General features: G+C 42.7%; 1 protein-coding gene across 6 annotated transcripts; it reads right to left on the minus strand.

Annotated features, from left to right (window-relative positions):
* Positions 1-338: 338 nt before the first annotated feature.
* Positions 339-24,906, minus strand: si:dkey-87k14.1 (leucine-rich repeat transmembrane protein FLRT2). 6 transcript variants are annotated; one of them, XM_047018377.1, is made up of 3 exons: positions 24,732-24,906; positions 5,233-5,338; positions 339-4,588 (listed from the first exon to the last, which is right to left on the minus strand). In XM_047018377.1, the coding sequence occupies exon 3, from the start codon at positions 4,054-4,056 to the stop codon at positions 2,032-2,034; it is 2,025 nt and encodes a 674-aa protein (XP_046874333.1). In that variant the 5' UTR covers positions 4,057-4,588; positions 5,233-5,338; positions 24,732-24,906; the 3' UTR covers positions 339-2,031. The 6 variants fall into 6 exon arrangements, with proteins under 6 accessions (XP_046874333.1, XP_046874328.1, XP_046874330.1 ...); XM_047018372.1 differs by having other exon boundaries at positions 24,622-24,906; XM_047018374.1 differs by lacking the exon at positions 24,732-24,906 and adding an exon at positions 6,748-7,391.
* Between the last annotated feature and the right edge of the window lie 88 nt (positions 24,907-24,994).

The raw sequence follows: 24,994 nt of genomic DNA on the forward strand, positions 1-24,994 counted from the left end.
CTCCCCCTAGCCTGCACCTTCTCTCCCCCATCCTCCCCTTGCTTTGGAAAGAGGAAGCCTACCATGTCAACTGTGTTGGATTTTAGCCTGCAGTGACCCTAGCTGTAGCACTTCACTAGAAGAGGGATAAACCTGGCAACCCACTCGAGACAGGCTGTCAGGATGTTGGGTTAAAACTTGCCCGGCTATTTGCTGCCTGACCTGCACAGTTAGAAGTTCATGGACGATTGTCTGTCCTCTGATGCCATTGCCACACTGAGGCATGCCCATACAGTGTAAGATGGAACTGCAGAGCAATTGACAACAATAAGAAAAAAAAACTTCTTACTCAAGTATTTATGGCGCAAGGATTAGATCAACACACACTCAAAACAATACACAATAATCATCTGAAATTAAAGGTATACTCCTTCCAATTATAGCCCATGCTGGGCATTCAGTTTTCATCAGCACTGAGCTCAAGACATGCTACCACAACATAATTTGTGTTTGTTTGTTTGGTGAAACACAGTTTTGGAGGACCTTGGTCAATGGGTTCAATGGCTGTCAACTGTTTTTGTATATCACAGTGGAGGGCAAAGGTCATAAATTGCGTATTATTACTATAAAACTAATGTTCAAAATAGTTCAGTAAAGTCCTGGACATCTACAAGCCCTCGACAGTCCACAGTATTGAGGACAGTTCAGGGGCACACTGACCTGAAAAAAAGAAAATCATAAAAAAAGATAAAATAAAGTAGCCACTTAAGTGAACAAATGTGGACATATGTAGGCCTACATGTAGTGCAATTGAACATCTCAAGGATAACATGTGTGACATATATATTTTGTAAATGTGGAAAGGGGATGTCATTATTAACCATGTCCAATCTGGGTTCCAGTTCATATGGATCATAAGTGTGATTTATAAAACAAGGAGCGAGTGTGATTTTATAAGTAATAATGAAGTACAAGGTCATAATTTTTTGTTCAACAACAATTCAATTGTATATATACAGTACACGTTTGTGCAAAAACATAGATTCAAAAGACTTTACATTGTAAGATGATAATTTCAAGGCACATATACTGTATTACCATAACCTTATTTTCGGCTGATTAAATTCTAAAATAATTGGTTCCCATTCTGCTGAATAGGTGTCAGATGTGCTTGTTACAGTATATTCCCCTACAAGTTACACTCATGGTTCAAACTCAACTATCACAAAACACATACTGTAGTTATTCAACTGTTTTTCTAGTTTGGAAAGCAAACATGTGACCTGTGTATAATCCAGAAAAAAAATACTTTAATCAATAAATTATGTAAATAGCCCAAATCTACAATAAACAGTAAGTGTCATATTTGAATTGTCAATTGTTTATCAGACATAAGTTATCACTGGACAAATAAAAAATATTTACTTGTTTAAATGTAATACTTGTATCAGGAATTCAGCTAAAACTTTCATGTATAAATTGCCAGTGCAGCATAACTGCATAGCCACAGCTACTTGATGTATTAAAGTTTGCAAAACTCTGCTCTCTTGTGGTAAAATGTATAAGAAGTTTCTCTTTCTTTCCACCTCCACCCATTTTACAGAAAACCCTTTCTAAATTTGTATTCTCCTGGCCAAATTGTGCATCATGTCTTATGACTACTATTCATGTGGGTTCTTTCACTTGTCTAGCAGATCTAATTTGTTTTTACACTTGCTATCTGTGACTTCAAATAGCCTGATATCTGTGGCAATCACATACAAACCTAACATCTTGAATATGCTAATGATTGAGTTCTGATTGTACAAGTCTGCTCAAACAGAACTTAGTACAGTAGCACAACTTTGAGAAACACCAATAACTTACAAATAAATCAAGATTGTACTGAAGAATATAAAAAAAGCATTGCTGAATCCAATATTATTGTCCAGCCGTTGTATAAATTACATTGTTGACAGAGGTCTTTGAAATATATACTGTACAATGTCCTGTAAGTGTAGGATATTTCTTAATACAAAGGTTTCTCTAGTCTTTTTTCTTTATCCAAAACCATTATGTATGGCAGAAGTCTGCATCCTGAACATTATTCTTGCAGTACACTGTGCTGTTGTTCCCCAGGGGGCAGTCTCTGAAGCCTATGCCCCCATTAGGGGTGTAAATAGGCTGGATGCGAAAATCTCCCTTGAGGAGCTGCTCATTGTTAAGCGAGACAATCTGGAAGCTGGTTTCAGTCATTTCCAAGATGGAGTTATCTTTTTTGGTGCCCGCTTCGCAGTAATCGTCTTTTCTCCTGCCTCGGTTGTATTTCCAGTTGGTGGAGGATGACCTGCCTGTCTTGTGCATGTGCCAGCAGAATATGCTTAGTAGCAGCACAAGGACTACAATCACTGCCCCACCGATGAGACCAGCTAGTAAGAAGGGAGTGCTGGGGTCCTGTTGTGTGGCCTGCTCCGGACCGGACGGTCCTTTGTTATCAGGGTTGAAGGAAGCTGGTGTGGTGATAGCCTCTGTGCACACTGTGTCATCTTTGGGACGGTAGTTATTGAAAGCATCCAGTGGGATGACACAGATGCGATAGGTGGATTTAGGCTCCAGGTTAGCCAGTCGGATGCCCCGGTGCTCCCCACCCACCATCCTCTCCCGAACCGTGTCCCCGTTGAGACTGGGTCCCATCCTTGCCCACGTGACCTTGTAGGCCGTGACGGGGAAGGCCGCCATCCAGCTGACATGGATCGCAGAGCCATTGAGGACAGCGAAGGTGACTTGCAACGTCTCCCTTCGAGGGTCCAGGGGCTTCTTAGTTCTATGTTCCCTGTCTGTGGGTGGGTAGGTGGGCAGTAGGGGTGTTTGTGCCGGGGCAGAGGGTTTTTTGGAGGTGTAATCAGGGAATTGAGTAGCTGTGGGGTGTTCCGATGTTGAGGGGGCATTGGAGAGGGTACTTTGCCCTGCAGAGGTGGGCAGGTGGGTGGGCAACGGTGCCGCCGGCGTGCTGTGGGGGCACTGGATGAGCTCGTCGTTGAGCTCCCTGATCACCATCCCCCGGACCCTCTCTGGCTTTTGGCACATGAAACCGCGCACGTTGAGCGAGGCTGGCAAAGACTTTAACCACACTACCACCCATTTAATGCTGCAGTCACACAGCCAAAGGTTGTTCCGAACAGTGAGCTGTCTCAGGCTGATGAGACCGTCAAAGACCCCCTGTGTCAGCGACTGCAGCTGGTTGCTGGAGATATCCAGCCTCTCCAACTTTCTTAACCCCGAAAACGCCGCCACAGGGATCTTATTCATCTGATTCTCCTGGAAATTCAGCTTCGCCAGGACCTCGCCCGGGAGCAGTGAGGGCGGGTATGTAAGGGAGTTACGGGCCAAAGAGAGCTCGCGAAGGGTCGTCAGGTCCTGGAAGGTTCCAGGGGCAATGCCCTCATCTGTCAGAAGGTTCCCATCCAACAGGAGGCGCTCTAGGCGAGTAACATTCCTGAACGCCTCCTCGGCGATGACAGCAATACGGTTCTCGTCCAGACGCAGTTCCTTCAGGTCCTCAGGCAGACCAATGGGCACGCTGCTCATGTGGTTCTTGGTGAGGAAAAGCATCTTAAGGCTCACAGCCTCCCGGAACGCCCCTTCTTCCACCCCTACGGTCGATATGGAGTTGTCATCCAGGTGTAGCTCTTCCAGCCACAGAAGCTGTGCCAGAGCTGCTCGTGAGATGGTCTGGATGTTGTTTTCCTGGAGGTGGAGCACCCGCACATTCTTGGGCAGGTTAATGGGGAACTCATCCAGCTGGTTGCCATAGAGGTACACGTTCTCCACGGAGGCGACGTGGTGAAGCTCCAGAGGAAAGCCAGCATTGTTGATTTGGTTGTTGTGGAGGTAGAGGGTCTTGTAGCCCTCGCCGATCCCCAGAGGCACAGATGTCAAGCTCCTCTCGTTGCAGTAAACAAAGGTACGGTCGCAGCGACACTCCTCAGGGCAGTTGGAGGCCCGGGAGAATTGAAGGTGGAGGCCTAGCAGTATGGGTATCCATGGCCTGAGAAAAGAGGCCCAGTCTTTATTCCACAATCGCAATTGTATCTCCATTGTGAAAGGCAAGTTGAGAGTCTTGTCAGAAAAGCAATTAACAAAACCACCTCCTTTGATTTAGAGAGGACGCTTAAAAACAAGTAGCAATCCACACAGGAGGGTTCTTTGACTTTCCCCAGTGTGGTTATAGGGTTGCTTAGTTCAATTTGCCTGTAAATGTGCACTGTCGTTGGAGGAGGCTACTGGTAATCCTTCTGTAATTGGCTGTCCCAAGCCTCCCAGCACAAGAGCAATGGTCTCATTAAACAATGTGCCTCCTTCATCGGCATCCATCTACGCTGGTATAGGGGACAATAGCAACGCTCATCACATTTTTCCTTCTCCTTGCAGTGGTGGGATTGGGGGTGGAGGATATTTAAAATCGCAGACACCTTAGACCCATCCAAGCTAGATCCGGGGTTATCATTGGAAAGACCCTTTCTTTGTCTTGCTGTCTTTCTTTCACTCTACCTCTCTCTCTGTCACATCACTAGCTGCTGGGCCCAGAGATATTTTGCCTCCCCTGGACTTGACATTTGGATCCAGAGACCTATTCCAATGAAGGAAATATAGAAATCAGCGTGTTTAAAAGTAAATAAAACATCCTTCAATTTGAATTCCTACAATACAAAGTGAGGCATTACTAATTGTGTAAAACTGACTTTGATGTAAAATTGGGGACATACAGTACAAAAACTGTGCAGGAATGAATGTTACAAAGTATAATTAGTTGTGTGTAACACAATGAATTAGTGCTACTGTATAAGTTATTTGGTAGGCTTATTCTTAAATTAGTTATCTGTGTTTAGATCTACGTGAGAGAAAACATTGGAGAATATGGGTACAGTGTATGGTGACACAAGCAGTCCATGTGAGCTATGCAAATTCCAATATGAGCTATAACCCGAATTTCCCTTCAGGGCAAAGAAAGATGAAAAGATGTGTGCCAGCTAAAATGTTCAACTATATTCAGAGAACACAATGTACAATACACTTTTTGCTGAAGTTGGCAAGTAATGCTAAATTATAAAACACAATACATAGAGAAATAGTCAAATAAATATATCCATAATCAAATAGACAGGTGAATAAATGAATTAGAAAGTGAGCCATGCATGGGAACAAAGAAATGCATCTAGGTGCAGTGATCTGTGAAGTGAGTGATACTGAAGAGATCACTTGCTCGGTGCTCACAAACTTGTAGAGGGCATTGAGGTGTTTAATCTGTCAAATGCCATGGTGATGGACAGAGGTACTCCAGCACTCTCACAGGAAGAACAGTCCTCACATGGTAATGATTCTGGGGGGGGGGCAGAGAGAGAAGCACGTCTCTCAAACCAACACTTATGTACACAAGCAGACTTAGAAGCACATCAACACACATGCAGATACAGACAGAGCACATGCCGTCCATGTGTACATCAAGCGAGACAGAAAGACGGGTAGTGAATGTCTCTCTAAATCATTAACACTTCTTGTCCGGGTTTCCCAGATTCGTTAAGGAGAGCGCTCTTGAAACGTTCCTAAGAATATCTTAGCGTTAAGAGCTTCTTAACGAATCTGGAAAACCCGGCCCTCATATATAATCCAGGAGAGAGACAAGAAAAGGAGGGATGCAAATCTGTAGTGGATGCACTAATAACCCCCTGTCCCACCTCACACAAACCACAATACAAACACCCCTCCCTGGATTACCCAAACATCACTCCTATTTAATTCAAAATGTAGTGATTCAGTTGTTTTAGCAAGCGGGGAGGAATAGCAAGTTAGGCTAAACCTGGACATGATGAACACAGGCTGTCAGCAGAGATAAGAGTGGACAAATTCCAGCACTCAGGAAGAAACTAAGATCGATGTGGACTACTTCTAAAGAGAAAGGTGCTGTGTGCACAAGGTCAGGACATTTGAATAAAGTTGACTAATTTAGCCAGTTTTGTCTGTACAATAGCTATTCAAAGGTTAAGACGGGTTCACACACTATAAATACAAATATAATACAATCTACAATAATAATGCTACTCAATGGTCAAAAGAAGCATGCACGCACACATTTGAAAGTAATCAGACTTCAGACTACAGTATATGTCTCAGTTTATTTGCAAACACAAACAGATTTCAGCTTCCAGTGATGAGCTATATGCTGTCAAGATAAATGTGATGTTGTAATCTGACAGGGATGGCCAGTGAAATGACTTCAGTCTTGCTTAGTGCCCTTTGAGAGACATCAACAGTGGCATCACACAGGACAAAACTATATAAACCCTTTCATGGTGGTATCAGGAAGGGACAGTTTATTCGGTTAACATGACGATCAGCGGTGATGGGAACGCAACTGGGGATTTGCAAAACGTATTAAAAAATGTACAGTTGCCGGTTAGGGGGTTGTGGTTCTAAGGCAAAGTTGACACTCGTTGACATTTGCATGGTGCATAGTTTTATAAGGATGCGTACAAAAAATAGCCTTTAATGCTGTTTTGATTTCAACCTATTTACGGGATGATTTTAGTGCTGTGGATGTGGATCTACTCTAAGTGAAGAAACAATGACAACAAAATATATCCACAGCGTAAAGTTCCTGAACGCAAACGCCATTAATTTTGTGTGTGTATATGAATATATCTTTGCAGAGTGGGAAACGAGTAATTTCACAAAGCATAACCAAAGTTGAGAGTGATACATTTAAAAGAAAACATTTAAAGCCTACTTCACCTTTTTGGGTGAGGATGAAAGTCTTGAAACCGCATATCCACTTAACATCATAGATCTATCCCTGGTTTGGTGCCGCAGAAGCGCTTGATTTACGCGCTCAGGCAATACACAAAGTCCGTTTCATGACTGGTGATGCTACTTCGTAGTCCACGCATCTCGACCAGATTTTCCTCTGAGATTATTAGGGTTGCGCTCGACATTGTGGCAAGGAAAAGTCCGGGCAACAATTCAGCTTCTCCGCAGTACGCTCCACATCCCCTTGCCGGCACCCCAATCCTTGGTCCACTGGGATAGTTCAGGGGCGCCCCTGAGTTCCGGGCTAGCTTCACCAGATTAAAGGATTACATTAGGCATAGCAGTTGGCTTCAACCCTTTCACTGTGTAGCTCACAAAAAGCAGCAGTATTTCACAAGAAAGCGGTGGGATCTCCAATCCATAATGATGATTTACATCGAATTGTTTGTCGCTAATGCAAGTATAGTCTTTCCCCCTTTGCAAACCCGTGGGAGACGTTGACTGTAATGTATTCGGTTAATAGCGACCTCTTCCCACTGCTATCGCTCTCTCTCTTTTCCTCTCTTGCGCGCTCGCGCCCCACCTCTGCCATACACGCATTCCTCCCTACCACACACACGCACACGCACACACACACACACACACACACACACACACACACACACACACACACACACACACACACACACACACACACTCTCACTCTCTCTCTCTCTCTCTCTCTCTGAATATTTGTCAGCCTTTCCGTGGGGAGAATCAGTTTACGTACTAAAGCTGTCATTACTAAGGCATCGGTTCTAGCAAAAGGCTATAATAAACATAACACATGTAATTAAACTGTAGATTGAAAAGGGGTGGCATGTTAAAACTGTTGCAAAACTAGGCAATAAGGCTATCCTTAACAATTATAATTGTTTACATTTGTATACTTTGCCAATATTGGCGCATAAGAAGTTCCATAAGACACTTTCTATGATTCTCATAAAAACAATTATAGTATATATTTTTATTTTTTTGGAGACCATGTCTCACGGCAAAATCATACAAATAATGGCTAGTGATATTTCCTGGCAAGATTGCAAGCAGGACAGGCGACCGGAAAAGCGCAACCAACGAGTGAGCCTGTGTATGTTCCCAGCGCGAGCGCTCGAGCACCAGAAAGACAATCCCCCGCTGACATGAAACGCGCTCATTATGATGGCTTGGAAGCCAAGCTTATACTTAAGTAAGATCCACGTGTCCATCGTTCAGTTGGATAAAGAAGGTTATCTACAATAAACGATAAAAAAAGAAAATATGGTTTTGGAGCCTGTAGGCGACTGCTTTAAGTGGCCGTGGAAGGACAACAAGACTGCAATTAATTCCAGTATTCTCTGTGGATAGCGTACTAGGAGAGGTTCTAGACCATTTCAACTGGGGTGAGGGGGGGGAGCGGTAAACCAGGGCCGGTTGTACTGTTAAAGTACAACTGTATTTCCTGTACAATAAGTAAATCCAGTAAATGAGTACATTCCCAATGTCAGTGTTCCCTCCCTTATACAAATTGACTGGGGCAGAGGTGTGGAATCAAACACCCTTTTTTGCCAACCACTCTCTTTTTTAATTTGATCTCATAGTAAATAAATATACTTCACCTGTATGATTGATCCTGAGGGGATATTTCTGAAGAAATTGCATTACCCATAGCAACAAGGGGCATGGCCTCGTCTTCTGATAAAATACAAATTCATATACCCTTCACTTATGTTTTTATTTGCCTTAGCTCTGAACAATTCACAGCAACAGTTTCCAGTCCAACCTTGACTACCTTACCAGATCAATTAGCATCCCCTTAAAACCTACACAGAAAACATTTTTCAACATTAGTCATAGCTTTTTAATTACTTTTAGATTATCAATGGAGATTTATTTAAGTGACCCCAATCTGATGGCTCGATAGATTAGTTGTGGCTGACTGTTGCTTACACAGTGAGGACACATTTGTTCAAATAAGCCTTTGCTGCTTTGTGCTTCAGAGGCATAAGACTGAGGGATACTGTGGTTGTTTGAATATAATGTACTCCCATGCACTCTCTTTCTCTTATCACAATGGTTAATGCCACTATCCAGGACTGTTTGGATTCAAGTTCCCTTGCCAAAGACCACATCTGCTGCCTGGTGACTATCCCCATCTCCCAAATTACATTTCAGACAAATCTGGTTGACTGTGGTTTATTAATAGGATGATAGGCCATATCAAGAGCATGGCAACAATACGCCTCTTCATTCGACAAAGCTGGCTTGGACACACCTGTTTGGGGTGTGGGTGTGTGTGTGTGTTAATATAATCTGTGTTATGAGATTATATGCATCCGGAAGCATGATAAACCCAGGCAGCTGCTTGGCAAAGTGAGATGACTCTGCTTGACAGAGCTTGCATCATCTGAAACTGTGGCATGGCAACATTGAAATAGATAGCTCCTGTACTCAAACAACAAGCCTAATAATTGTGTCAGATACCACAAGCAAAGTTTGAGTGTTGGTTTATGGATAATGCTCTGTGGGGTAGGATGTATGATGAAAAGAAAGACAGTGGTATGTCGACATGTCTGCTTTTGCCTAAAAGTGTCTCGGCCTGTGTAGTCAGGTGGTGCAAGTTCAACACACCATATCAAGGTGGCAGTAGTGTACAGGATTGTACCATTCAGACTGGATAGGGAAAGCCATGGCATGTCCCGTATGAAACACACTGCATCAGTTGCTCATCCCATGTGATTGTAGAGCAAACCTCTGTACTCTGTAAAACATACAATTGGTTTACACACACACATATAAACACAGACATACTCATACACACAGACGCACAAACACGCACTAATGCCCTGAATGGTGTTTTGTGAAATAAGATTGTGTTTGGCCTCAGGCAAAGTTAATAGGCTAGTACCGAAAAGCATTTCAGTCTAGTTGTTAGCTGAACTAACATATTGTTAGTTCAGAATATCTCATATAGAACAAATGTGGGTGTGACCTTTTGTCGTGAATGGACAAATGGACGTGCTCCCTCTCATGGTTATTCCTGTCACCATCCCAGCCTGCCGAGGATGACACTCACTAACAGGATTAAGGACGTGCGCCTCAGTGTCTGACTGGTGTCATGGTCTGTCTACATGTCAGACGTCACCTCTCCACACCTCTTTTCTAGATGAACAGACAGGCGTGTTAGAAGGCAGCCTCATCAACAAATGACAGACCAACTTTTGCAGACCCCCCGGGGAGCAGAGCGAAAGGGTGACAGCGTTCAATCGGTCGGCTTCTTCTTTTTTCTTCTTCTTATTTCGAGTAGCAAATTATTGAAGCTGAAAATTCGAGTTGATCCGTCTAGTTGTGTGTCACGTTGATTTTGTTCTGTGAATCAGTCCCGCATTTGTGATTCAGTCCTATATTTGTGTCTCGTGCGTCATTGCACATTGTGAAATGTACACTGGGTGCAAAACATGGCCCACTGACGACCCCGCGGAAAGAAGGGAATTGTAGGGTTAAATGACAGAGCTGTTCTAATGGCTTGGAAAGCTGTGTTTGTCTTTCTCTCTAGTTGTACCCACTGTTGTTCTTCAAGGTAGAGGCATTTGGAGAGATGTGAAATGGGAGGGTGAACCATGAGTGGTGTTGCTTAGGCAGTGTCACTCTCTGTCTCATGCTCTCTCTTCCTTTACTTCAAAAATTTCGAACAATGGACTAATATGTTATTTTATTCTATACTGGGCTTTGCATAGCACCCCCCATGTGCCCAGTTTTTTTCTTCTCTTGCTATCTCTTGTTCCCCCCCTTCTCCTCTTGCTCTGACAAACTTCCTCAATAACAAACATTCTCTTACTCCGCACTTCTAACTCTCTACCCATATCCTTGACTCATATCAATTCAAATGATTACCCTGTGTTAATCTGTGCTCCCTTTAAAACTATCTCAGCTTTCCCCTTTTCTCTCTGCCATTTCTTATCTTGACCACTCACTATCATATTAGTTCTCATATAAGTTCTCCTATCATCTTACATTGAAAAGAATCCTTTGTAGTTTAGCCAGCACTGTCCTAGCTCAATTCTCCTTTTGCTGATTGTCACATTTACACAGCTTATCATTTTTACATCAGCAGATATCGAAGGTGTTCCACTCTGCGATTCATGTACAGGAACTTACTGTTGCATTACGTGGATTTTGATTGAGTGATTGATCGGAATGTCATAGAGTACATAGTACTTGTCGATTGTTGAAACAACTTCTTGTCATAGAGGGAGAAGCAGTAACATCCCTTTTAAGGGTCAACCCATTTTACCAATACCTGCAGGCTGTGCTAAGGGCACAAATGTTCTGTCACAGCATACACGATTGCCTCACCCCAATCTAACTGTCATTTGACCCCTCTTGAAATGTTAATAAGCAATATCAGTGGTAGATATTCTTTGAAAGTAGGGTATCATGATATATAGCCATTAAATGAAAAGTGTGCCGTGCTTTTTGAAGGCTGGGTTAATAAATGTCTTTGGCAGCGGGACATGACGAAAAGGTTGATTCGTATACAAACACAATGCAATTTTGGATATATTGCACGCATTCCCTCTCTCTCTTTCTCTCTCTTTCTCTTTCCCTCCTTCCCTCTCCTTCTCCCTCTGTCTCCCAACCACTACTCCCACCCCTCTCTTTGTCTCTCGCTTTGTTTCTCTCTGTCTCTGTTGTTCCTTCTCTCTCTCCACACACCTCCCCATGTTCTCTGTATTCCTCCCCATGCTCTGGGGCCAGGCACGAGAAGGTACGAGAAGGGGCCATTCTGCAGAGGAATGACCAGATGTCCAGAGATATGGCCCTGGAGATGAGGAAGTCTCCCCACTCCAGAAAGAGAGAGAGAAACAGAAGGAGAAACAGGGAGAGAGAAGGAGGGTCAGAGACGAGGTCTGAGAGGGAGAATGAGAAAGAAGGAAAAGGGAAGAAAGACATGGAAAGACAGAGGTTTCCATATACTGTGGCGATCTTTGCTTGATCTCAGCCTGTTGCCCATACAAGACATGTGCGCAAGAGATGGTGGTGGAGCAGAGAGGGCAAAGCGACAGACAACGCCGGCAAATGTGAGTTAGAAAACCGGAGAGATAGACAGCATCTACTGAGAAGGTGCTGTAGACACTGAATACAAATTGGGTGGAGCAGGTAGCTCACCCACCCATAACGTTTGTGAAAGAAGACAGAGAAGAGATATAATACAAAGAAGGAAAAATAAAACGGTATGGGAAGACAAAAGGTTTTGAAATATAAATGGACTGAAAGATAAGAATAGAGCGTTTGTAAAAAGAAAGGAAGGGGGAACAGAGGGGTGAAAGGGGCGCCCCCCACAGAGTCAGACAGCGGTTATCTGGCCAGTTGTGAGCCTGAAGGGCAGCAGAGGTTCCCAAGCCTTGGTATCTGACGCTTTTCCTCAGAGTGCCCATACCTCTATGTGAAGGGGAAAAAGCAGAGATGATGGCTGAGAGAAATGTGACAGGGCAAGGCAGAAAAGTGGAGAAAAGGTGTAAAAAAGAGAGAGCGATACTGTAGGTCAGTCAGAGACTTGGACTTAGAAAGTACCATGTACAGAAATATCCTTAAAATACAGTGTACAATACTGCCACTACAGAACTAGGTATGAAAAATACCTTTCACAATATGTCCTAGGCATTTCCAAAATGTCAATGGATGGCAAAAAGTCTACTTTTATGACCAGTTAGGTACAATATACATCATGTGCTCCGGCTTAAAGTCACTGTGAGTCATCCTGATGTAAAAGAGAGAGAGAGAGAGAGAGAGAGAGAGAGAGAGAGAGAGAGAGAGAGAGAGAGACTAATGAGCAACTTTCTCCTCATCTAACACTATTGCTTGGACCACCCAGTGCTAACAGTTGAACCTAGGAAATTACAGGAAATAACAGGAAATTATCTGCCTCAAACCCTCATTCTCATCAAATCATAAGATAGGATGCTAGAGTGAAGGTGTGCTATTTACTAAACATGCAAACAGTTCATAGAATCATTTTATAATAAAAGTAGCGTCAACGCCAAGTGAATTTCACTGTCACAAAGAGACAAGGATACATTGATCTTCGGCACGCTACACAACACCTTCCTCTCTGCTGACTCATCATCAGTGGCCGCATCTTTCTCCCTCACACCTCTGTGGAGACTGGAGAGCTGTGTGGTACCTTACAGTAAGTAGACCCGTGACGGATGATAATGTAAGCTAAAGCTATATTAATGAGTGGGGGTGTCACATTCTGCTCCAATTCTTTAGCAGCGGGTCGGCCCCGCGGAGAGATAATTCTTCCCCGGGTGGCGTGGGGGGCCGTGCTCTGGCGGCTGGCACCCACCCGCTCGCAGATTAATGGACGAGCACCGGCCCAAATGAATCACATATGGTGCGTATCATTCTGCTCTGATGGGGCCGGGAAGGAGGTCTGTTTTGCTATCACATACTAGAGGACTGTCTCTCTCAGTCTGCTTCTGGAGAGAGAGAAGAGAGAGAGACGGAGAGAGAGAGATACTGCGTGTCAGAATGACAGAATGAGTGTAGTATGTGTTTGTGTAGCTTGCGTGCATGTGTGTGTGTGTGCGCATGCACATGCCTGCTTGTGTGCCTGCTTGTGTGTATTAGCCCTGAAGTATGCCTCAGTGTGCGTGTCCATTGTTTGAACCCCGCCAAGTGAGATTTTAAGCGTTGTATAATTCATGCCTTTCGGCCTTTACCTGTGCCTTTGGGGTTCATCACATGACATGCTAGATTAATTGCGTCGCCGGCGGGAAGCTGAGGAGCCAGCACCTGTCCCGTCACAGCCATACATCAGCATTAGGAAATCAGGCCTCTGTGATCATTATTTATCAAGCCTGCTAAATGCCCCTAAGGCCCCTTAACACTGCATGGGCCAGGAAAGAGAGGAAGAGCGAGGGGTGGAGAGGGAGAGAGAAAGAAAAAGAGAGAGAGAATGAGACAAGGAGAGGGAGGTAGAGAGGGAAGTGGAGGAAGGGTAAGAGGGAGAGAGGGGGGGTAAGTGAGGAAGAGGGAGACATAGAGAGGGGGTAAGACTGAGAAGTAAAGACGGAGAGAGAGAGACAGAAAGGGAGGGCGAGAGTGAAAGACAGGGATAGAAAGGACCATTTAAATGTGTATTTAACAGACCTGGCCTTGGGCCCATTGGGGTTTCTGGAGAGAAAAGAGCTGATTCTGCTCAGGGTTGTAGTTGCTCCTAACCACAGTGATAGCTTCAAATTACTCCATGCCCAACTGTGGGGGGTAAAAGAAATACCAGATCCAATATTACTTGGCCCAACTCGTCAGGCTATAGGATTTTATTAACTTTGCTTCAATGGATTTGAAAATGTAAAATGATTTTATTGGAATGTATTGTAAAACTTATATTATTATTTGACTGTACTTCTCTGAAGCAATTGACCAGCAGAGAAACTTTAAGGATCATGCTGTTACATTGGAATTACTTATCTAGAGTAACTTCCTTTTTTGAACATATTCCATTTAGAATGTGCTGGGTGAATAAATCAACAAGACTTTTAACCTGGAACGACATTTTGTCAAACACGGACAGACCAAGGCCAACACACAGGCACACATGCATCAAGACAACCAGGACCTCTCAGGTTTTCATAGTGAAATGGATCTATAAATCTACACATGCAGGTCCTTTCATTCCATGCGTTATAATCAGATACGGGCAGGGATGTGTGGAAAACAACTTCAGTCTCCACTAACGGTGTGGTTTCAGTCTAGGTTCTAGAGTTAATAGGCATTCATCAGTCAACTGAGTGGAGATAAGAGTAACACCAGACAAGAAATAGGACTCAAGTATAATGAATAGATTAGAATAGAAAGACACGGAAATGGTCTGCTGCAAAGTCTGTCTGAGGTGCAAAGGTCAGACCAAAAAAAAAAAAGGAAACGAAAAAGGGAATTCAAGGATAATAGAACTATAACTGCAAGCAATTCTACAAAATAAGTCAAAGTTAATCACCAACAAGACAGTTATCATGTTTCAGTCCGACTCAACCAATGCGAAGGTCTTCTCCATCCACGGTTCCCCCAGACCCCTAGCCCTAGTCACCAGGTTCTGTCCTGCTATTTACCATGCTTAGGACATGATGTCCTCCACAACTGTCTTTCCACGATCAAAGTGACTTGATACAGAGAAATACAAGGCATACAACTAGGAAAATAACAACAAATTATATAATCTCGGATTCTAATGAAGTTGGATTTGTACAAATTCTTGAGATAACATAGACAAATGGTAAATCCTTCCATTTATTCCACAGTTTTAAAGAACAAGTCATGTTCAGAAACAAAAGCCGCATACAAAGCTTAGAGGGCACTGACCGACGTTCCGACAGTAGACACACTTCATTTGGGGTACACGGTGACTCCCACATTCTCAGCCGACACACTTGCATTCCTGTGACTGGGGTAAAAAAAAAACCCACAGGAGGTTGTCTTCTGGCTCCCATCCAGCTGCTGTGATAGGATCCCTAACAAGAAGGAGTTGTTGTGATGAATGGGCCCTTTCTTGTAATCTTCTGCATGCCGAGCTGGGGGGAAACATGCAGTTCGGGCTGCTTGACAGTCAAGCCTCCCAAAGCTTATAGCCTGTCAACCTGGGCTCTACCCTGTCTTTCCAACATACAGCACATATCAACACTGCTGCCCCCCCCCCCCCCTTCCCTCCTCCCAAACACACCAAGGTTGTTTTGGTCAGCCTGCCATGTGTTGGAGAACTTGCACATGTATCCTATCTGACCCAAGGACTGTTGTCTGTAGGAAGGTTGGGGCAAAGGAGGGGTGGAGGAGGCGAGGAAAAAGGGGATCTGGTGAGGGATGAGAAGGAGGGATATAAATACTGGTCCCTGTTGGCTACGGTTGGAAGTAATCTACCCTCCCACCACCACCACCAAGTACACGATGGTCGTCTTTCAACAGCCTACACTAATGAACTGTTTTTGCATGACAGCGCGCATTTATAGAATAGTCACTCTGGCACTCTTTCCCCCTCTCACTCCCTCGCCCATCCATTCGACTTTCTTTCCAATAAACTGAACACTCCATCCACTTGAGAGTGCTCTCCACCTCACCCAATCCCAATTAGTCAATCATACATAAATATAAGATAAAATAATCTCTCAAAATGCCCTCGACAAGTTGGTCACGCGAGTAAAATGTTTTTCTTGCCCTGTTACATACACTCACATGTACATGTATCAGTCTGTGTATGGCACTATGGAAACTTCCTATGGAAAAGTGTCAGTTTTTGACATAGAGTATTCCAAACACCTCTTTCACAATTCCCCCAAACCTCCGCTGCTGCTTGTTCCCATGACAGACAGAGAAACACTGCATGTTTGGTGTCTTGCCATTGCAACTACAATAGAATCCCGCTGATATGTTAATGATATGTTAAACTCTACAGTAATCCAGATGTACATAAATCATGTTTTCTTTTGTCAAGAGCACAATTAGAGTTGTGCCACTTTTGATTAACTTGAAAGTATGCCGGAGACATTTGGTATGTAGCAGTAATTTGTGTTAGTGAATGATTGCTTTCATGTGGCCAAGGTAAAACATGACACGAATAAGCACTCTGTGCTTCTAGTTCAAACAGCAAAACTTTAGCAATTCAGTTTAGTGAGGTACAGTAGCCTATAGTGCATAGACTCATAAACAAACTTGTAAGTGGTTGAAATTATTTGTTTTATCCACATTCCTAAAGACTGTTTTGGGGGAAAATTCTGTCTTGTGCCCTTGAGGCTCTCCAATCTCGTTTGCTTATTTTAAAACAGCCGCTGACCTTACGCCGCACAGCCCACTCCAAACACAAAACAGATATGAAAACATGCTTGTGCTCAGGCCCACCAATACATGAACACACCAAATGCATGCTGAAACACCACCCAACCTTACCCCATCACTCTTGCATAGACACAGACACGCACACATACCCCACCCTACACTTACCCATCACACATATGTACACCACCCTATACCAACTGACCCCACACTGCACTATTCTGGAGCTAGAATCCTTCCCTTTGCACACAGTTAGGGAATAGGATAGATGATCATGCTGTTTACAGAGTCAGGCGAGTGGTCGGGTGGATTCCTAATGACCGCACATTCTAGCTCTCGCTCGCAGAGACTTCCCAGCAGTTCAAGGCCCATTGCCAGAGACCGGGCCTCATCAGTATGCTGTGCGGCGGTGCAGACAAAACGCTTTCATCACCATGCAGAAGACGAGAATATGGTACTTTTGAAAATGTCTGTTTTCCCTGAGAAGGGGAGCGAGAGCGTGATCTCTGGAAGATGATGAGAGTCAACACTTTCCCTGTTTGTCGGTTGATATGTTGGTTCGCTTATTTCTTTCTCCCTCTCTCTCTCCTTCTCTGTCTGTCTCTCTTTATCTCTCGTTCTCTCTCATTCTAAATCGTATTTCTTATTAAGGATATGAACATTATTTTAGCACTACGTATTGCAACACATCGCAAAGACAAACCAAGTTAAATAATGCCCTACTATTAAATCAAATCAGATACAAACGCAACTATAAGTTATGTTTGACACAAATATTCCAGAGGCAAACAAAAAAACAGTTAGGCTTTTGGGCGAATATAAGAGAAATGTAATAATTCTTCCCTGATCTTTCTAAAATGAGACGATTGAGCACACTCCTGGAGCAAGTGAAGTGCCGACATATTACGAAGCATAAACAGGATGAATACTACATCATAAGACATGACACATTATACAAAAAAACATCTAAATAAAAAATTACCACTATCAAACAATTCAGCACATAACATATTTTTGATTGAATTGATTAAATATATCTTAGGCATTACTCATATGCTGCCAAAATCACTGAACATTTTATAATAATAAAATAAAATTGGATCTTAATTTGTAAAACCTAACCATCCCTTATAATATACCAAACCGTTAATAAGTAGAGCTGTGGCAACAGTGTTGCCATAAATTGTAACAATACGTGCGACGATTTCTGAACGTTTTTTGCATGTCATGCTAGAAATCATTATTCAGTGAATAGGTGTTGTGTTGCTGTAGTAACAATCAGAATACATAGAATAGTTTGTGCAATACGCGCGTCAGACTTCCTCAATCGGTTCAAATGTAACTGTCAAAACTTTTCCACCTATTTTGGCAGACACATTGTCTGCCTGTCGAAATGTTCTCTCAAACTTTTTCTCCAAGGTTATGCCGTTGGTTAGAGGAAGCAAAAGAGGCTCAAGTGGACTGAGTGGTGTGCCACAGTAGCTAGCTCATTTCTGTGAGTGTACATTACCTGTATATAAAACGGCTGGCCTCATGCCCCCCCCCCCCCTTCCCCCATGTCATAATTTACAACGCAGTCAGTAAAGCTGGGCTAATGGGAACACTCCCCCTAAAGGACCGAGCCCTGCTAAGTCCATCGTACATCATGTCACACTGACTGTGCCTTGTCCACTCTCTCCACCAGCAGGAAAAGGCACCACAGAAAAAAAAAGGGGTGAAAAAAAATAAAAAAATACATTGAACAAATGACATTAACAGGAGCACTTTCCGCCTAGCAATAAATAGAGGGGGCCCATTTTGCCTTGGCTCCCCAATGCACTTCACTCTGCCACTCCGGCACAGTGGGTATTTTTCAAGGCTGCATTATGATTGACAACAGCTTGTAACTGGCAGTCAAAAGCCTCCTGGATTCCCCTACCACCCCCCCGGAGCAGTGGAGTCTCACAGCCACAGTACATGTGTTTGGAGCTTTTTGTAGAGCAGTATTTCTGTTTAAAACACATCACTGACTTGTAGGGGACCCAAGACCAAGGTTAGGGACATACATATGAGTCAAATAGTTGGGATGAATTCACCAACAACCATTCCGGGGAATTAAAGAAGATTTACTGAAACTACTTTTTTTTATTGAATAAAATCTCCCAAATCACCACCCATGTCAGACATAGCGGTTCACGTGAGTGTTGTAGTCAGAACTCCCCACACCTTCAACTGCATATAAGACCCATCTGATAAACTGTCCTGGAAAGTAGGGTCAGATTACAAGCGCCACGGATATGACCAATCATTCTTTGATCCCTGTTGACCATGCCTTTGTGGACTGTCACTCTCAACTGGAGCTCTAGTAAGCAAGTGCAAATCATCCCCGAGCTATTGCATCACAAAAAATACATATCTTATGAATTAAAATTGTTTTAAGCGGCCGGTAAAGTTCAAGGGGGTGTATACAAGCACCCTGCGTAGGGAAACAGAGGGGTGAATGATGAGGGAGTTGTTGGTGTGCCTGCAACATTGTCGTGCCAACACAAATTGACTCACTTCTTGGAATCTTTCAATTTTCAACAATAAATCATGAAGGGGAGCAGAGGGCCAGCCAATCTACAGAGGGTCTGAAATCCTAGCCACCCAGCATTGTGTGTGTGTGTGTGTGTGAGAGATAGAGAGAAACCAAAGACAGCCATGGACGAGAAGGGAGAGTAGAGAGGGAAGAGATAAAAAAATAGAGATTGTTTATGTGTTTTGAGTGTAAAAGTTTGTACACATTGTGTGTGTTCCTGTCTCAGTGTCCCTGAGTTGGTGCGTACCTCTGTGTGTGTGTACTGAGGCAGGGGGGGGGGGGCTCAGAGAGAGGCGTCTCTCTGGATCATATCTGAGCCACTTAATCATGTCTCCCAGCAGCTGAACAAATGGAGATTGATGTTGTTCCCACTTCTGGTCTTATCCTTGTGAGTGGCTTACACAGAGGCATGACTGATTCCAACACATGCGTGTCACAAGATATACGAGCTGCTGCAAGTATTAACTACTTCGTAGGACATATGTTTTAAAAGAGAGTGGACATGTGTGCTGTGTGAGGGTAGGATGGGATCCTGACCTGACAGGCCATGCAGCATGAGAGGGACCAGCAATCAGGGTTCCCATTTGTTGCCAGATAGTTAAAAACATAACATACCAGGCCACATTGAATTAATTTTCTTTGAATCATGTTCTACTGACTTATGACTAATTTTGACATACTCTCAGTGTTTAACTGCTTAGTGCTTGATATAAACGTGTAGTTGATACAAACAGAAAAAGGCTGAGGAATAGCATATTGCACTGAAATCATGCAAAAACTACCGAAAACAAACAACAAACTTGGGTTGCTGGCAACCGTTACCTAATTGTCTACTTACACTGAGGCAAAACAGACTAAAATCTGAATATCCAGGTTCACAAAATTTCAAATCCTAATTAAATGTAGAAATGTTCATGAAAATAATGCATTGTTTTTGTGAGGACTTATGCAGGTATTTGTTCCTGAATGAGATAACAAGAACACATCTGAAAATGCGCTATACAGGTATTGTGGACTTTGCTTTAGATTCAAAATAAAATGCAACTCAGTTTTGGATGTGTGTGTGTGTGTGTGTGTGTCTGTTTCCGTGCGTGTGTGTGAACTATATTCTTAATGTGTCTGTGGGTAAGAGACATAGGAGGAGAGAGAGAGATGGGGGAAGATGGTGAGAGGGGGTGGGAACAGAGACAGAGAAAGTAGATAGACAGAGCGGGAAAAAAAAACATAAACAAAATGACCAAACAATGTGGAAATCAACACATTGATCCAGCATTCACACCCACACTAAACAGAGCTTCCCAGGGTGCTATGGATGTTCTCTATCAACATAATCAGCTCCACATGGCTCTATGGGGTGTGCAGAACTATGTACATGCTGTACCGCCATCCAAATATCACTGCTACAAATCACAATAAAATGTGTTAACACACAAATCACTGGTCAACAAAAACTGTTCCACGTTTGCTTGTGCAAAGAGTTGTTGGAGGGGTTGAGATCAAATAAAGAAGTATTGCACTGACAAGGGGGTTACTTCATATTGGCATCAGTCCTAATATAATCTCTGGAGCAAGGAAACCTTTCATCTAAGAGCCTTTTTCCAATACTTCAAACTCCATTTGAAATAATCTGTAGGATTGGCTGACAACATGGGCTGTCAGTTATTCAGAGTTTAGCGTTCCAACTGTACTATAACTCTGCCACCCACTAACTCTGCCCACACCCATTACCTGGGTGAGTGGAACATACAGATGCTTCATATTGCACTCCTGCAGTTGACACTGAGGTCAACATTTGCTATTCCAATCCCTGGTATGGTTTTAATGCAATCTTTCTTTATTTCTTTATTTCTTTCTCTCTCTGATGTTACAGCTACCACTATTCCACCTTTCTCTCTCTCTTTCTCTTTCTCTTTCTCTCTCTCTCTCTCTCTCTCTCTCTCTCTCTCTCTCTCTCTCTCTCTCTCTCTCTCTCTCTCTCTCTCTCTCTCTCTCTGTCTCTCTCTGTCTCTCTCTGTCTCTGACTGTCTCTCTCACTCTGTCTCTGTCTCTCCTCTCTCCTCTCTTTCTTTTCCTCTCTCTATGGCATTTGCCATTCTGTGTTCTTCCATTTGCATGAGGCCTCTTAATGTGACACAAGGTTAGGGATCCACTTACTAAACAGCGGCAACTCGTGTCAGGTAATCAACTGAGCATGGCATTGCAATTTGACCTAGGTCAACAGGGCGTCACATGTACCTCCCATTTAAGACAGGATGAGATGTCAGTTTACTGAAATCAGGACATTTCGAGAGACGTCACTCGGCCAACCAAGCCAGAAGAATTTCAAGAAGTATTTATTACATAATGCTAAATTCATCCTTTGCAAAGTTAATGAACAGAAAAAAGAACCCATTAATGTCCTTTCCTATCCTAACAATGTTATTCCTGAAGATGAAAATTATCTTTAGTATACATTCTTATAAGGTAATATATTTTTATTTTCCAAATAAAAGGTTTGTCTTTCTCTTTTCTTTTCTATTGTCTTAAAAAAATGGGAATCCTGTTTACGAGACATTGCATCAGTTTTTTTTTTCTTCACCAAATAACAGTAAAAACACAACTTGGCCTGTGTTCTTTAAAGCATTGGCTGCATGTAGGCCTGGCCACTAATTGAGGCTAAATTACTTGGCTTGCAGGGATGAAGGCTAATCTAAAGGCTGATTGGAGTGTAAGCTTTTATTAAAGACGCCATGCATCCCACTCATTGGCAGACTCCGTTTCCACTGTTTTTGCTTGGTTTCTTGGCAGCAGTGTTTCAAACACAACCCACCAGTAAAAAATAAATAATAAATACTTGGAGCCTCCTTTAAATTGCCAATTAAAGGGAATTTAGTCACATTCCTCAGTTTTTACATCCACACTCTCATTCTGGTTCAATGCTAATATATTTTTCTAGCCAAGTGCAACAACAGCACAACACATTCCATAACAGACCCTAATCTTTGCCATCTTGGAGCAACTTCTGTGCCTGTACTCTACTGGAAAATCTGAAACACAAATTTAAGTATCTTTATTTAGAAACGCCCTTGATACAGCACTAAAGCTGCAATGGACCCACCTCTTCTAACCCCCCATCCCCGCTTCCATAGCCAATGCAATACAGGTTAATAGGCATTTAGAGTCACTGATTGGGCCACAGTGGGAGGTCCTGGGATAAATATTCAGATGTCTCAAAAAGAGTTAGGTCTTTTAAGTAACAGAACACAGGAGTCGAAGGCCCCTGCTAGGAAACATTTTATCTGGTTCTGTGGGATATCTTCACCACATGATGAATTGTATGCACTTAGTCTCGGCTGGCACAATCTTGTATTTGCAGGCAATATATTTTAACCTGGTGTTATGGCATAACAACCGAAAATTGGGTCTGAGTCCTCACAATGTGTATGCTAACTTTATGTTGTGTAAGCCCATACCGTGTGCAATCTCCATTTGAATACAGAACCAAACAATGTTCTAAAACACTGAATTCTTAGTTAAGTCAGTTTTCAGAGGTTGCAGAGGAAAAGGTGTAACATCAAAAATGAAACAGTAAGCAGGACAGATGACTTTGCGGACTACAAACGAGACCAAACAATCCCTGCCCTGGCATTGTTCAAGGTTTTAGGAGTTAAAGTGGAAAAGTGGAATAGTCACTGCTTAGCCTCAATATGTCTCGCCTCATTTGTGTAAGAGAATACCCCTGAAACCATCCTTAACTTGCTCTGTGTTTCATTTTCGTTCACCTCCTGTTCCCCCTGCATATTTCAGTTCTGCCCTGGGGCCGGGACCCACTTTAAAATGTCTCCAAAGCCAGGAAAATGAGCTCAAGGGAGAGGGGGATCTATGGATACATGTCTTGACTATGTTCCATTGTCAAGTGGTATAGGGGATAGTGTGTGTGTGTGTGTGTGTTTGTGCATATTTATCTGTATGGTTGCAAATGTGTGTGTTTTCTTTATGTCTGTTTGTGAACTTAAGTGTGTTTTTGCATATGTATGTGTTTGTGTATATGTGTGTGTCCGTCCAGTATTTATATTTCTTCAAGCACAGTGCCTTTAGCCACTTGTCCACAGCTACCAGCAGTGAAACTTGTTAGGTCAGCAATCTGTCATTGTCACATGTCTCACAACACATTTATGTGACTTCTGTGTGACAGAAGCAAAGTAAAAGACCTAGAGGGGGTTGCTTTTAGATAATAATGCATTTCCATCAAACCATGATCACATAGGGGACAAACAGTTATATGTTCTTCTACTCTTCTGCTAGTCATCTCCCTGAATGGCCTTTCCAGAATATTCATATTTAAAACTAAAAATAAGCTACTGCCACAACAGCTTCCAAAACCCGATTTATTAAAAGGTATTTTTAAGGGACACAAGGTGTTGTAATTTTCCCATTATTTCCATTATTTTGTAGTGCTACAATTTACGGCTCTATGCTTGAATTTCTTTACGATCTGAGTTTCACCATTTCTCTGAACGCTCTGTCCAGTACAAGTTTCAGCACTGGGTCTTGGTATTTTAATTCCTTAATCAATGTCTGTAAATAAAACTGCAACAGCTAAAATAAGGCGCTGCTGATGGGATTGAGTCATAACCTGTGGTTTCACCTCCGATCAATACACAGTAAAACACAAGTGTTTGGACTACAAATGCAGTGCAGGCCAACAGTAGAATGAGCCCATGGTACAATCTGGATTTAAGATCCTTTCAGTAGAAATACTCAAGGGACTGCTTGAGGAGATACCAGATTGACAAAATTTAATTGCATTTCCATTCTGTCAAGTAAAACACTAAATGTAAGACTTTGATCTCCCTTTATCTGCTTCACTTTGTATCTTCTATTTCTGGATCCTAATTCCCTGAAGTAGTTCTGAGAACATTTGTAAGTTCCTGGGACTGCAGGCCAATTGTAGTAATTTTGAATCAAACAATCATAGGACTAATGTTAGAAATAATGTTACGTGTTCTACTTTTTTTTCTTGGAATTTGTTGATCATCAGGTTGCAAAGTAACCACAAACCCTTACGTATTTTTGGAATGCGGTAATTATGCATTTTTGTTGTGGAGAAACAAAGTGTCCTTGTCTAGCACAAACACAGAACAAAATGGGTTAATATTGTGTTGTGATTTATTAGTAATACAAGTCAGTGTTATTGTGGACAAGAGGACAATTCAATTAATACTTGTATATTTAAATATGTATTGCATTATTAATATTAGATAAATACAATGACTACTCAACCATCATGTTAATTTTATAGAATGAATGATTCTATGAAGTCATCAACAGTTCAGTATGTTATTGTGTCTGTATTGTATATTGTATGTTACGTAATACTTATTTTGCTTTTAGAGTGTACCCATTAGATGTTTTGTCCATAATAAAATAACGTCTTGTGTTTTATTGTGTTTGTTGTCATGTACAAATCTGGAAAAACTCACACACAATTTTCAGCCTCAGAAGAAATGCAGAGGCTGTTTTCCTCACGGCATCTATGCAGGGCATAGCGGACAAGTCATTTAGGAAACTGTCTCTCTTTATCTTCACTCACTGTTTGGCGTAAAGTCAGGGACCCAAATTCCTGGGGTCTCGCCGTCCTCTGTGGGGTTCCTCTTTCTTGTCCACTGGTTACTTGTAAACTTAAAGAGCCGGGGAAGAGAGAGAAAGTACGAGAGTGAGCCTGGGGTGATGGGGCGGAGAGAACCACACAGCGACTCTGCCGACTTCTCAGTGAGATCAACACCTCAGTGTTTCCTTCTCCTCCCTTGGTGTAACATAACCCTCTCCCTCCCTCCCTCCCCCCCAACGGTGGAC

The sequence above is a fragment of the Hypomesus transpacificus genome, chromosome 3 (genome assembly GCF_021917145.1).
Source record: "Hypomesus transpacificus isolate Combined female chromosome 3, fHypTra1, whole genome shotgun sequence".
In the NCBI taxonomy this organism is placed as follows: Eukaryota; Metazoa; Chordata; class Actinopteri; order Osmeriformes; family Osmeridae; genus Hypomesus; species Hypomesus transpacificus.